Source organism: Momordica charantia (genome assembly GCF_013281855.1).
Source record: "Momordica charantia cultivar OHB3-1 chromosome 5 unlocalized genomic scaffold, Mcharantia_2.0 BLBB01000005.1, whole genome shotgun sequence".
NCBI classification, from domain to species: domain Eukaryota; kingdom Viridiplantae; phylum Streptophyta; class Magnoliopsida; order Cucurbitales; family Cucurbitaceae; genus Momordica; species Momordica charantia.
The window spans coordinates 3,251,050-3,265,209 of NW_028275163.1; the positions used below are offsets into that span (position 1 = coordinate 3,251,050).

At 36.7% G+C, this 14,160-nt stretch overlaps 3 protein-coding genes across 6 annotated transcripts; 2 read left to right on the top strand and 1 right to left on the bottom strand.

The window, feature by feature from the left end:
- The first annotated feature begins 1,974 nt into the window (after positions 1 to 1,974).
- On the top strand, positions 1,975 to 6,895 carry LOC111016290 (cellular apoptosis susceptibility protein, putative / importin-alpha re-exporter). 3 transcript variants are annotated; one of them, XR_002602163.2, is made up of 3 exons: positions 1,975 to 5,094; positions 5,887 to 6,083; positions 6,466 to 6,895. XR_002602163.2 is itself a non-coding variant. In XM_022291614.2 (2 exons), exon 1 carries the CDS (start codon positions 2,161 to 2,163, stop codon positions 5,092 to 5,094), a length of 2,934 nt encoding a protein of 977 aa, XP_022147306.2. In that variant the 5' UTR covers positions 1,975 to 2,160; the 3' UTR covers positions 5,887 to 6,348. The 3 variants fall into 3 exon arrangements, 1 of the variants encoding a protein (XP_022147306.2); XR_015790896.1 differs by having other exon boundaries at positions 5,887 to 6,050; XM_022291614.2 differs by lacking the exon at positions 6,466 to 6,895 and having other exon boundaries at positions 5,887 to 6,348.
- Positions 6,896 to 8,740: 1,845 nt separating this feature from the next.
- Positions 8,741 to 11,367, top strand: LOC111016356 (uncharacterized protein At4g00950). The gene is made up of 3 exons (XM_022291737.2): positions 8,741 to 9,428; positions 9,666 to 9,736; positions 10,981 to 11,367. The coding sequence occupies exons 1-3, from the start codon at positions 8,826 to 8,828 to the stop codon at positions 11,018 to 11,020; spliced, it is 714 nt and encodes a 237-aa protein (XP_022147429.2). The 5' UTR covers positions 8,741 to 8,825; the 3' UTR covers positions 11,021 to 11,367.
- On the bottom strand, positions 10,625 to 14,034 carry LOC111016393 (uncharacterized). Of its 2 annotated transcripts, none has more exons than XM_088124282.1 (3): positions 13,816 to 14,034; positions 11,628 to 12,587; positions 10,625 to 11,274 (listed from the first exon to the last, which is right to left on the bottom strand). In XM_088124282.1, exons 2-3 carry the CDS (start codon positions 12,578 to 12,580, stop codon positions 10,800 to 10,802), a joined length of 1,428 nt encoding a protein of 475 aa, XP_087980408.1. In that variant the 5' UTR covers positions 12,581 to 12,587; positions 13,816 to 14,034; the 3' UTR covers positions 10,625 to 10,799. The 2 variants fall into 2 exon arrangements, with proteins under 2 accessions (XP_087980408.1, XP_022147481.2); XM_022291789.2 differs by having other exon boundaries at positions 11,628 to 12,591; positions 13,816 to 14,031.
- Between the last annotated feature and the right edge of the window lie 126 nt (positions 14,035 to 14,160).

Consider the following 14,160-nt stretch of genomic DNA (forward strand, 5'->3'; position numbering starts at 1 on the left):
AATTTCATGGTGCATCACAATTTGATCCATTCATTGATCACCCATCTCTACCCCTTTTTTTCCCTCTTATTTTATATATATTTTTCTCGATTTTCTGAATTTATTTAACTTCAAATATTCTATTCTTATCTTTTAAAGCTAAAATAAGCCAGAGGTTTGATTTTTCTATCTAATTTAGATACTTAAGAAAACTTTTTAATAGCTCCTCAGGCTTCTAACCTTTAAAATTTTCAAGGAGAAAATAAAATATAAATTTTGATTTAAGTATGAATCATGAAATAAATAATTGAAATATACCAGAAAGGAATTGCATTTCTTTTGGTTATTTGGACTTTAATTTTATTGTCTTATAAGTCCGTAAATTTTAATTTTGTACGTAGTAGATATTTGACTTAGTCAACAATTTTTAAATTGATTGATCATATTAAACAAAAAAAATTTAATTTATGTTCCATACATCGATTGATATTAAAAAAAGAGTTCAATAGATCAAACACTTGATAGAAACATCCAGTTGAATTATCTAATAGATACAAATTTTAAAATTGATGAATTAAATTTGTAATTAATTATAATAAAATTGTTCAAATAATAAAATAATAAAATCGGTGGAGAAGAAAAAGACCCACGCGGTTCACGTGGGTACAAATAGAAGAGAATGTGGGAAGGGAAGTTGCGTGGTTTAAATGGCTATTGAATAGTTGGGGCCCACACTGTGTTTGATTGCGTCATCACTCTGTCAGATCAGATTATTTTATTTTAATATCATTTTCACCCCATTTTTATTTTTCATCTCCAATAGTCAATTCTACCCCTACTCCATGTTTCCGGTTCCACTTCCTATTCTGTTTCTTATATCTCCGACATAACACATCCGCCGCCCGCCGCCTCTTTCACCCCAACTTTCTTTCCCTAATCAATAATCCATTTCCTATAATTTTAACCAATAAATATTTACATATATACACTTTTTTAAGTTTTTAATAAATTTATTAGTTTAGTTTTCTCGAATTTGCATAACACCGTGATTCCTAAAGATTCATAATAATTTTGAATTGGCTTTTTTTTTAATACATATTTATTAGTTTTGGTCAAATTATTTATTTTTTAAATTTGGCTTTATAAACGATTCTTCCCATATCCGTTAATCAAATTTCTTTTAATAATTTTTAGAATAGATTACTTTCACAAATTTCTTGAAATAAAAACTCAACAGAAAATTTTACAAAAGAAAATTAAGATTGTGTTTGAAATGGCATGTTGGGCCGCCGGTCGTGCTCAACGAGGCCTTAGGCCCAACAAATTTCCAGCGGGCTCTCGGCCCAAAGTTTGTGGAGTATGAGCTAGCGTCTGGCCTATGTGTTTGGATAGCCCGAATAGTTACAGACTATTCAAGGTTTTAGCGAGCCTGGAGGTTGGGCCCAATGATCCAATATGTTTCAGTAGTCGGCCCATTTCAAAGATTGGCCAATATAAAAAGAAATGAATATCCCAGCCCCCAGGTGCATGACTTTTATGCAATTAGTGTGTATTCCATATTATTTTGTTAAGAATTATTAGTTTATTTCAAAATCACTATTAAACGTGTTTTAATAAAATTGCCTATGTTTCAAAATAATAACAATATATTTGCTTAATAAAAACTCAGCTATCTTCGCTCTGTAATTAGAAAATCCTATTTGAATTTATTCGGATGTGTCTTTTTATTACTCAATATTTACTTTATATATATTTTTAAATATGCGAAATACTAAAAATTACAATTATTTTTTTACTAACCTAACCAGTTAGAATATTAGTAACATTTTTTATGGGTAAGGACGCCAAATTGACCAAAAGAATATTTTATTATTTGATTTATTAAAACCTTCAATTATTTATTTATTGAAAGTTTTCAAAATTTAAGTTTTTATTTTTTTATTGGTTTACTAGTACCAGTAGAAGAGTAAGGAAGAAGCTGTTAAACCCAGCCCATATATTTCCCTCCTGCCAACCCAAGCAAAGCCCCTCGCTTCTGTGAATCCTCGATTTCAAACTTCGCAAATTTTGAAAATCCCTTTCGAATACAAATACCCATAATCAAACCCAACTCAAGAACTTCTTGATTCTCTTTCAAATTCCATCTCTTTGGATTTGGGTTCGCATTCAATTGTATGCGCAATGGAATGGAACCCGGAAACCCTACAGCGCCTCTCTCAGTGTTTTCTCCATACTCTTTCTCCATCCCCTGAGCCGCGCCGCAATGCTGAAAAGTCCCTTCGCGAAGCCGCCGACGGCCCTAACTACGCGCTTGCTGTTCTCCGCCTTGTCGCCGAACCCTCTGTGGACGAGCAGATCCGTCAAGCGGCCGCCGTTAACTTCAAGAACCATCTACGGGTCCGATGGTCCCCCGGTGCGCCGGACGACTCCAATGACCCCCCTCCGCCTCCCATCCCCGACTCCGAAAAGGACCAAATCAAAGCCCTAATTGTCCCGCTCATGCTTTCCTCTACTACCCGAATCCAGAGTCAGCTAAGCGAGGCTTTGGCTTTGATCAGCAAACACGACTTCCCAAAATCCTGGCCGTCCTTGCTCCCGGAGCTCATCCTTAGTCTTCAGAAGGTGTCTCAGGCTTCCGATTATGCATCTGTTAACGGTATTCTTGGCACTGCAAACTCTATATTTAAGAAGTTTAGGTATCAATATAAAACCAATGATCTTTTGCTTGACTTGAAATACTGCCTGGACAATTTTGCGGCACCCTTGATGGAAATTTTTCTCAAAACCGCTGCTTTAATTGATTCCGCTGTGGGCTCGGGAGCGCAGGCGGCGGCCCTGCGTCCCCTGTTTGAGTCCCAGAGGCTATGTTGTAGGATATTTTATTCGTTGAATTTTCAAGAGCTTCCCGAGTTCTTTGAGGATCATATGAAAGAGTGGATGAGTGAATTCCGGAAATATCTTACTATGAGTTATCCTCAACTCGAAAATAGTGGCGTGGATGGGCTTGCTTTAGTCGATGAACTTCGTGCTGCAGTTTGTGAGAATATTAATCTTTACATGGAAAAGAATGAAGAGGAGTTTCAGGGGTACTTGAATGATTTTGCTTTAGCCGTATGGGGCTTACTAAAAAATGTGTCTCAGTCATCAAGCCGAGACCACCTGGCTGTTACAGCAATGAAATTTTTGACTACAGTTAGCACCAGTGTACACCACACCTTATTTGCAGGAGATGGTGTGATACCTGAGATTTGTCAGAGTATAGTAATTCCCAATGTGAGGCTGAGGGATGAAGATGAGGAACTCTTTGAAATGAATTATGTTGAATTCATTAGGAGGGACATGGAAGGTAACGATCTGGAAACTAGGAGGAGGATAGCTTGCGAACTTCTTAAAGGCATTGCGACCAATTACAAAAAGCAGGTGACAGACATGGTATCCTCTCAGATACAAAACTTGCTAAGTTCATTTGGGATGAATCCTGCTGTGAACTGGAAAGATAAAGATTGTGCGATATATTTGGTTGTCTCACTTGCCACTAAGAAGGCTGGGGGCTCTTTCGTTTCAACCGATCTTGTAGATGTTCAGAGCTTTTTTGCATCAGTAATCATTCCAGAGTTGCAAAGTTTGGATGTTAATGGGCTACCAATGCTTAAGGCAGGTGCGCTCAAGTTCTTTGCTGTGTTCCGTAATCAGATATCAAAACCTGTTGCATTACAAATGTTTCCTCATTTGGTTCGGTTTCTTGGTTCTGAGTCAAATGTGGTTCATTCTTATGCTGCAATTTGTATTGAAAAATTGTTGCTGGTCAAGGAGGATTCAGGTGTGGCTAGGTATAACTCTATGGACATTGCTCCAGTTTTTCCTGAGATGATGACCAAGCTCTTTAATTCCTTCAAATTTCCTGAATCCGAGGAGAACCAATACATTATGAAGTGTATAATGAGAGTTCTTGGAGTTGCTGACATATCTCGTGAAGTTGCAGGACCATGCATTGTTGGGTTGACTAATATTTTAAATGAAGTGTGCAAAAACCCAAAAAATCCTGTTTTCAACCACTATCTGTTTGAATCGGTTGCTATTCTCATTAGACGGGCTTGTGAAAAGGATCCTTCTTTAACATCAGCTTTTGAGGCAAGCCTTTTTCCCAGCCTTCAAATGATACTGGCCAATGATGTTACAGAGTTCTTCCCTTATGCTTTCCAGCTGTTGGCACAGCTTGTTGAATTGAATAATCCTCCTATTCCATCAAGCTACATGCAGATTTTTGAGATTCTATTGTCACCTGAATCTTGGAAAAGAACCTCTAATGTACCAGCACTCGTACGGTTACTTCAGGCTTTCCTTCAAAAGGCACCTCATGAGCTTAATCAAGGTGGGCGTCTGAGCCAGGTTCTTGGAATATTTAGTAATCTAGTCTCATTCTCAAGCACTGCAGAACAAGGCTTTTATGTACTCAACACTGTTATTGAATCTCTCGAATATAGTGTGATTGAACAGTACATTGGTCAAATTTGGGCTGTTCTTTTCGGTCAGCTTCAAAGTAGACGGACGGTCAAGTTCATCAAGTCGCTTTTGATATTTATGTCCCTCTTTCTTGTTAAAAATGGTCATCAAAATCTATTGGATACCATCAACAGTGTTCAGAATGGCATATTTATCCAAATCTTGAGGCAGTTTTGGATACCTAATCTTAAACTAATCACTGGGGCCATTGAGCTTAAGTTAACTGCAGTTGCTTCAACCAGACTTATCTGTGAGTGTCCAGCTCTTTTGGATGCTGCATTTATTGAAGACTGGGGGAAAATGCTTGACAGCATTGTTACCCTTCTTTCTCGACCAGAACAGGAAAGGGTTGACGACGAGCCAGAGATGCCAGATATTGCTGAAAATGCAGGGTACAGTGCAAGTTTTGTTCGTCTATACAATGCAGGGAAGAAGGAGGATGATCCTCTGAAAGATATTAAGGATCCCAAGCAATTTCTAGTAGCATCTTTGTCAAAGCTTTCTGCTCTTTCTCCTGGGAGGTATCCTCAAGTCATCAGTCAGTATCTTGACCCTACAAATCAATCTGCATTGCTTCAGTTTTGCAGATCTTATAATTGCCCTATAGCTTGAGTAAGTTGCCGCTCCCATTTAATTTTTGGTGGGTGAAGCTTGTATATATATTGTATGCATGTGTGTGTGTATATTATTTTAGTCTTGCTGGCTAAAATTGGTAACAGGTATATATATCATGCATGTGTTTTATACTATTTGTGCTAATACTAGATATGTAGGTATAAGGTGAACTCTATACTTAATTAATGTCGTTTGTTTGCATCTCATGCTTAACAATGTTAAGAACTATTTTTGCGCTGTACGTGGCATATTCATTCTCTAATATTGATCCATGATTCTCTGTTCTTTGAAGTTAGGAATACTTCAAATGAATGCATCCTCATGTTTTTATTTTTTATTATTTTTTTTATAATTATATCCGTTCCTGTCAATTTCAATATTTTTGCAAACTCTAGCAAACTGTTGGGATTTAGGAACATATATTACTTTTTTGTTGCTTAAGATATTCAATTGGGGTTGGAACTTGACTGGCGGATGTGCGTTTTATCAGGTGCTAGAAAGAAGCAATGGCAAATTCCTAATGAAATCAATTTACTATTGGTGTGTAATGTTTAACCTTAAAGGGATTTATTATTGGACGCCTTCCATTCTGAAGGTGAAATGGAATTATTCAGGAGAACTCTATTTGGGGTGGGGGGTCATTTGTAATTGTTCAACATGAAAAACTGTGCCACCGATGCATCCTCATTAAACCAATTTGATTTGTTTTTAACTTTTTATTTATGTTATTAATCTCAAAGTATCAATATCACCTTGTATATAATCGTGTGTATTCCTGCAATCTTTCAGGTTTTTCTGCTGCATTGAAGCAGGTTTTTGTGGACAAGTTGATCTTTAATCTTATTTTTCTCTTGGTGTTATCTCATTTGGTGGCCTATTCAACTTACATATCATCAGTTTGCTTCTTCAACTCTCATCATGGTGTGGAAGACTCTGCTAATTCAAGTTGGCCGGTGAGGCTATCAAACATGGTTTACCAAGTTTTGGTACAAGACTTTCCATCCATTTCATCCTCTTATATGTTGTCATGTTTACCTGCCTTTCATCTTGTGCATGCATTCATGAGGAAATGATAGACGTTTATTGCAGTCTTAGAGTTGTAATATGGCATCGAGCTTTTCTCTCCCTTTTGCTCCTATTTTAAAATTTCCCTTTGTCATTTTGGCATCACATGTAAGCACTTGTGTCTCATTGCTGTGATATTCAACTGCAAGTTTATATATCAGTTGGTTATTGTGGCTGGTGTAGAAAGATTACTGTTCACTAAAACTCTCATGTTTTCACCTGCATTTTCCTAGGCTAGTTAAAGTAATAACAGTTTTGATTGTTTGAAGTTTATGAGAATAAAATATGAAAAATACAATTTAGGGAATGAGAGAGATATCAGAGTAGAGGAAGTAGGAAGATTTTGGAAGCCGTTACAACTTACAAGTGAATAATCCTTCCCATTCCAAGGGAAAACAGCTAGAGGTAAGATTTAAAAGAGTACCCGCTAGCAAACCGTGCCACCACCCGTGTTACAAATGAGGTATACTCCAATCTCTCAAAGAACCAAGATGATCAATGCAGTTTCGGAATTCACATGAATCCAATTCAAAAACAAAGAATGAGAAGTTCTTTGATTTGGTATGATGTGGCCTACTCCATGATGTTGTAATAGTAGTATTAGGACTCGAGATTTATGGTTTACATCTTTTCCTTTTGTCCTATATTCATTTGCTCTTATTTGACGTTTGTCCTTGTATTTTAAATTTCACCATCTAGGAACCGAGGTTATGAGAGTAAGCGAAGTTGGCTATCCATTTTTCCAAACTCCATAACATATTTAGATTTATTTTTTCTTGTGACAAGGTCTTAAAATTAGAACTTAGAAGAATGAACTAGAATATATATATGAATTAGAGATATTATATGTTGGGTTGAATTGAAATATTGTTATATGTTATTGAAAGTTTGATTGAGGAGTCACATGCAAATGCCACCAAATATGATTGGAAAGAGGAAGGACTTGTTTGGAACTACCTTCCCTGCCCCTGTCCCAAAAAGGGACCAGATATTCTGTGTCCAAACAGTCGCGTCCTAGGCCTTTCCAACAAAGGCAGTGATCAGGTGCATCCGTCACCACCCACCCTACTTCCATCCTCTCCTCTCATTGGAGGATCTCCCTTTCCTCCTAGCTGTCATATTGTCCAAGTTCACATGTAAAACAGTCCCTCTGTTGCTCCTTTTCAATACATTGCACGTATAGTAATCTAATTCAAAAGATTAACAAATTTAACATTTGCTAAAAAGATTTGTAAATACGATACGTTTTTTCACACATCTACCAGTGATAGTGTGCATCACCTAGACAGATCGATACACTTCTATGCTGATAAGTTCAACGTCTACAACTAATAGATGTCCCACCATTTTTTAGATATATGTAAGTTTTAACGATTAATCTTTACAATTAAAAGTTTATGGTTTTCATTTTAACAATGACTATAGTAAAGAGATAATTTGTTTAGGTAACTCGAGCGTAGTTTACTGGGTCAAGACATGAAATTTTCCACAGTGAAAATGGAATTATATAGAAATCGTAAATTAAATTTAATATTGATAGTTTAAACTATATTTTTACTTATTTATTTTTGTATTAAAAATCTAGGGTATCCAACATAACAATAGAAATTAGACTCTGTTTTCTTTTTATGAAGTAAAGGCTCTCTGAAATCAGCTTTTGATTCATCATAGTCTTATTAACTTTAAAAGGGAATAAAAAGGGTCAAAATTAAGTAATTAATGGTGATGAAAATTCTCCAACTAAATCTCAATAATACATAAATAAGAGACCAAATTAGGTATGATGCCCAACTGTAGACTTAAACTTGGTTAGTAGTTGTTGTGGATTATTCTCTCTGTATACAATTTCCCCATTATTTAAATGGGTGCATTTTTCCCCCCAAAAATTAATCTCTAAACTATGCTTTTATTTCATACTAATTTTTATCATCTAAAATCATTACAAAGCTTAAACCATTTCACACTATTTAAATTCTACTTATTCTTGAAGAAAAATGATATTACCTACTTCGTTTATTGTTAATATATTCAAATGAGTAAGAAAAACTCAACGGTTAAGATATCTTGCTTATCTTCTAGAAGTTGAAAGTTCAATCCCCCATCTCTATTTGTTGCACTGATAATAAAAAAGTTAAATTTACAACTATGAGATCATTTAATAAGTGAAACAATATTTCAATAATGACGTAGTTAATATTGAATTTACAAATGAGATCAAACTTTAAAAATCACAAGTGTTTTATCCATTGAACAATACTCAATTCGATCGGAGATTAGAACTTCCAACCTTTAACATCTTAGTCGATGAATATGTCAATTTTTTGCTAATTTTAGTATAATTTAATTGGTGAAGATATTTATCTACCGATGTGCTAAAAGAAAACTTCATGTCAATCATTTAAAATTGTATAAATAAATGGTATTCAAATACGGAATCATCATACATATAACATGTTCTCCATTAAAATGCCAAAACGAACGAAAAATGCAATGATGAAAAAAACTGAAAAAAGTCACGAAAAAGGCATCCAAAAAAGTGGGAATTTTTTAGATTTCAGTCACAAAACTGTTCTCCTCTGCCTCATATTAATACATTGTTCCACACAATGCCACCGCCAAGCTAAGCCTGTACACTCACAGAAAGAGAGAAAAATAATTGAGAGATGGGAAGTGAAGCAAAGCTATGGCGGAACTCTGAACTTCCAAAGCTTCCTTTACTTGCAATTACAGCAATGGAGTCGCCAGATCGCTCCGGAATGCAAACCCCACCGATCCGCTCCTCAGTGTCCGTCCCATTTCGGTGGGAAGAGGAGCCCGGCAAGCCCAGGTTCTGTTTCACCACTCCCAATTCCAAGGAATCAACGGCTCAGAGAAAGTGCCTGGAACTTCCCCCCAGATTGCTGCTAATGGAACCCAAAATCCCAAAACTCCCTCCTCCCATCACCGCCCACAGACCCAAGGGGATGTTTCAGAACCAGTGTTGTGGGTCGTTCAGATTCGACAAACGGCAGCTCGGAGCCATGGTTCTGAGAAAGAGGGGAGTGCTGATGGAGAAGGAGTGGTTCTGTTGGCTGGGAAACAGGAGCTTTGGGCGCAGAGGACAACTTGGGTCTGCCTGTGGGAGTGTGTTTCCTTCTTCTTTGGAGAAGGGGAGTGGGAGTGAGAGTGAAACTGAAGGTGGGAGCAGTTCAAGGATGAAGCTTGCACAGACTCACACAGAAGGGAGCTTCTCTTCTTGTCTTGTCCAAGCCAAGACTGAGTTTTGGGTAATTTTAGAACCACCCCTCTTCTTCTCTCTTTCTATATATTATCAGTCATAACATTTCAAAGTTAGATTCCTAAACTTGCACCCAAATTTCTCAGGCTTTCCTTTGGTTTTACCAAAAGAAAAAACTTCTGGGGATGAATTGAACTAGTCTTAAAATCAAGCATTTCTCAAGGGAGGGTGATGTTTTTCAAACAATTTGTCAGGAATGAAACTAATACAGTTTGTGGAATTGCAGGGAAGCATAGGGGAAGGGTTGAAGCAGATCAACATTCCATGGAAGAGGAAAAAGCATAAGAAAGAGCACTGGTAATCATCAGAATGTTTATGTATAAACCAAGTTTAGCTTGTAATATAAATGCATCGAATAAGCATAATATGGAGGGCAGATGGTTTGGCTAGTGATAGAGATCTTTATCATCTTTTGAGATATCCTTGTACAGAAATAATGTTATGAATTGAATGGTGATTTCCCCCACATGTTTATTCATTTTGGTTGTGAAGAATATACAAAGCAGGCTGAGTCTTGGTTTGGTAATGAAGTCCTATTCTTTGTCAAGTAGAAAACAGAGAAAGAAAAGGACGAGAGAGAGAAGAAAGGAGGACAGATAAGAGATAACTAATTTGGAACAAGTTTAATTTAGTCCAGTTCATGAAGTGACTCGTGGGGACAATGCTTCTCTCTTCTACGAGAGTTTTAATATTAAAAAGAGCCTCTTTCATGTTAAAAATACATAAAACGATGTTGGATAATATCAAAGATGGTTCAACTTCTAACCATCTTGGGATGACCTAGTGGTCAATAAGGACCAATGTAAATAACAAAGGATTTAGAGAGAATCAGTTCAAACCATGGTAGCCACCTATCTAGGATTTAATTTCTTACGAGTTACCTTGTCAACCAAATGTAATAGAATCAGACGGTTGGTTTGTGATTAGGCAAGGGACGCGCAAGCTAACTTGGACACACGGATATAAAAAAAAACATGGTTCAACTTCTGAGAAAATTTTCAAACTAAAATTCTTAATTTGGATCTGTTATGGTTTTACAAAGTTTCATTCCACTAAATGGTCTATCATCAAAACATCAATTTTCTCAGTGTTAAGGCCCTCTTGCAGCTACTGAAATTTGATTCCTTTTTAAGATTCCAGAGTCATCAAGTAAAATCAAAAGAAACGGCAAAAGGATCAGCAAAAGAATCGAAAGAGAGATATATTCTCTCTCTTCATTAAAATGTTATCCTCGTATATACAAACAACACTGCACACATTGGAAAGCTAAGTTACACAGATACACACACAGCTTATAGTTGATTGAGCACGTACCCTTGTCAATTGATTTTCTTCTATAAGAAATTCATTAAAACTAGGCCTAGAAAGAAGGTAGCATCCACCCTACTGTCCACCCCAGAAGCAAACCTGCACTGACCAAGCTCAATCCTAGAGCAAACGCAACGGCATAAGTAGAAATATCACTTCTATGCCGGTCCCGCTTAACTCTTTTCCGCCTGGTGAATCTCTGCCATCTCTTATCAGATATCATGTTCTTGTAGGACATCCATGGAAGAATTAAAGGAAAAAGAGTGGACATAGGCTGATCATTGTTCTTTATCTGGAGGCTTTCTAGTTGCAGGAGTTGAAACCATTGCTTATATGCAAAGAGCTGGGATGCTTGTCTGAAGAAAAGGTCAACTATATGCTCCTTCTCTGCATAAGCTTGCTTTGCTGCATTCTCGGCTTCCCTCGCACGGGTTTGAGAATGTAGCAGTGCATCCATTAGCTCAGCTTTGCTGGTATTTTCCTCAGAAATTTGTGTTGTTTTTGTGGAGTTGTTGGGATTTGTACAGCTGCACTCAACACAGAGCGGTGTCAGTTATATCTTAGTAAGACCTTACTTTTGAATGTGGAGACGCCAAAATCTAAAAGAAAAAATCTATACATTCAACCAGTCTAATTAACTTAGCAGAAAACCGATCTAAAAGAATGACAATGCGGTAATGCCCATTTATCAGGATGGACTCTCAAAAATTGTTCTTTCAAGTGGTACAGCCTCTGATCGTCATTTCATCCTAATATGAGAGGACACTTAATAACTTAATATATCTGGAAAACTTGGTTTGAACCAATAAGAATAGTCAATAAAATGAAGTTGCACACCAGGAATTCATAGAAATATAGCAACTAGCAATTGACATAGTACCTCAAAGATTGATGAGATCCATGCAGCAAGTTCCCTTGTCCAATCGATTCCCCCAATTCTCTCTGTGTTTCGTCCAAATGACAAAAGTCCAGTCCACAATTTCGGTGCTTCGAATCAAAGGTAGAAATCCAATTTGTATCATGTTCGTAGCATTGCTTTTGAGCATGAGGGTATCTCTTTAAGTTCAAGCATGTTTTTTTAGGTGGTGGAAGATCACAATTCTCAATACAATCAAGAGATCTCTGTGCAACCCAATAGGCCAATTCATCTCTATCTGTTATCCACCACCATGGCTCAGCCTTGTCCTCTTGAATCCAAGGAGAATCTGGATCAAAGTAAAACTCATCTTGATTTTTGGAAATTGTTTTGCTGTTGAAAGAATCCATCTCTGAACATTCAAAGTTTGCTTTCATATCTACACTACAGAGACATTCTTGAGAGTCTGTACCATCGTCCAAGGCCTTTATGTCTTCATTCATAATGCTGTTCACTCTCTTTGTACAAACAGCAGAGACACCATGATCAGTATCTAGAGAAGATCTGCTATAATCATCAATTTCATAGACAGTACTGCTTCCTTTAGATGGGTGAATATCACTTGAAGTACATGATTTTTCCGTACCAGACTTAGAAGTTTCATTGCCAGCTTCTAAAGCATTAATTTGTTCAGGGGTAAAAATCTTTTGGTATCCATAGCTAGATTGAGTCTGAAGCCACCATTTTGAGTCTGGAAATAAACTAGCATATGAAGAAGCTCTGTTAAGGGGAATCAAACCTATGGAAGGATGATCTGCCCCATCTGCTGCTGCATTGGCAGGTCCAAAATCAACCTGTTTGGATGTTGAAGATGATGATTGACAGCAAGCTAATCTGGGAGCTCTTTTGGCATCTTCTTGGACAAAGCAACGATTAACCGTCCTCTGAAAGGCAGCCCTTGCTTCTGCTGCTGCCATCAAAACCCTATCTTTTGCACATCCATAGCAGAGTAGAATTTGTTAAAATTTTAATCAAAATTTATGTCCACATTAAAATAGCCCAAGAAAATAGAAGCTCGGAAACCTTAAAAGCACATCTTAATATCTGAAATGCAGAAGAATGTGTAGAAGATGAAGTTCAAAATTCATATGAAACAGAAATGATAAACATTGCGATGGCCATCATAACTTAAAGCGGATATTGACTCATAATTTATTGATGATAGCATCCAGTACTTCATCTTTTCTCCAAAAGGGTTAGTTACTATTCATGTCATGATAGCCAGATTTGCAAAAAATTTATATCACATTATAAAGGAACAACCTAGTTCTGGTATTCATCTTCAAAATTGTGGAAAAAGGGGAACAAGTTATTCAGCAAGCATCTGCTGGAAAGCGAAATTCTCTACTGAACAAAGTTCAAATCGACAACTTCTAAAGATATCAAGAAAATCTACAAACAAATTAACTTGCTCCTGATTACATGCCTAAATAGGATCAGAAAACATTTCAAGTTCCAGTTCTTAAATTGAATAGTCTTGAATAGTAATCACGAAATAAGAAATATCTAAGTTGTTGAAGCCTCAGTTCATACAACCGTGATTTCAGTTTAAGAATTGCTAAATAGAAATTCGCATTAGTTCTTGAGACATGAATTTGAAATAGTTGAACAACCTCACCGAACCTCCTAATAAACACCCAAATGCGAATTCTAAAGGATTGATTAACCCCAATTAATACTAATAAGTTTTGGACACAAATGGGAGCAAAACAAACACAAAATGTTATCCCAATCAGTTAAATTTAGCTGCATATTTGTAGCTTAAGGCATAAAAACAAAGCCCAGCATCTATCAACAATAGTTATAACAGAAATACTTTCTTAGTAACCATTATATGTGCCTATATACATATTCAGAGAAAAGGGAAAAAGTACGAAACCTGGAGCCCATAAACTAATTCAAACTCCTTGGTATTGGTTTTTAAACAACATGATCACAAGTTCACACCTCTAAATTGTAATTAACACCAAGAAATAGAACTATATAAGGATCCTGATTTAGCAGTCCCAAGAAAATCAAAGTAAAAAAACTACCCAGTAGTCATTTTAACGAAACAGAGAGAATCCCCTTAACAGAAACAAGCTGAAAATAAGAATGAAAGCAACCCTATGATCCAAACCCACTCAGAGATTCGAAGGAACTAAATGGGTACCTTGGGATCAAACTGAATCAATTATATGGGTCAAAAGCAAGGCGTTGAAAGATGCAAAAGAAATCTAGAACCAGAGGAAGAAGATGACGCATCTGGGAGAGGAGACTGTGGAAAAGAGGTGTCAGTCTTCCAAATTTTGCAGATTTTTTAATGGGGCGTTTTATCTTTTTCTTGGTTCAGTTATCTATCATTCTTCGCTGTCGGTTTCTGAAGGGAGCGCTTTACTAATCAGCAAGAAGATTGAAACCGAAAGGTCGACTGAAGCGCTGTCGTTTCGTTCAAGACTACTCCCCCAGTGGGGCAATTTTTTCCATTTGTCACTGTATCTCTGCTGTTTGGCAAAAA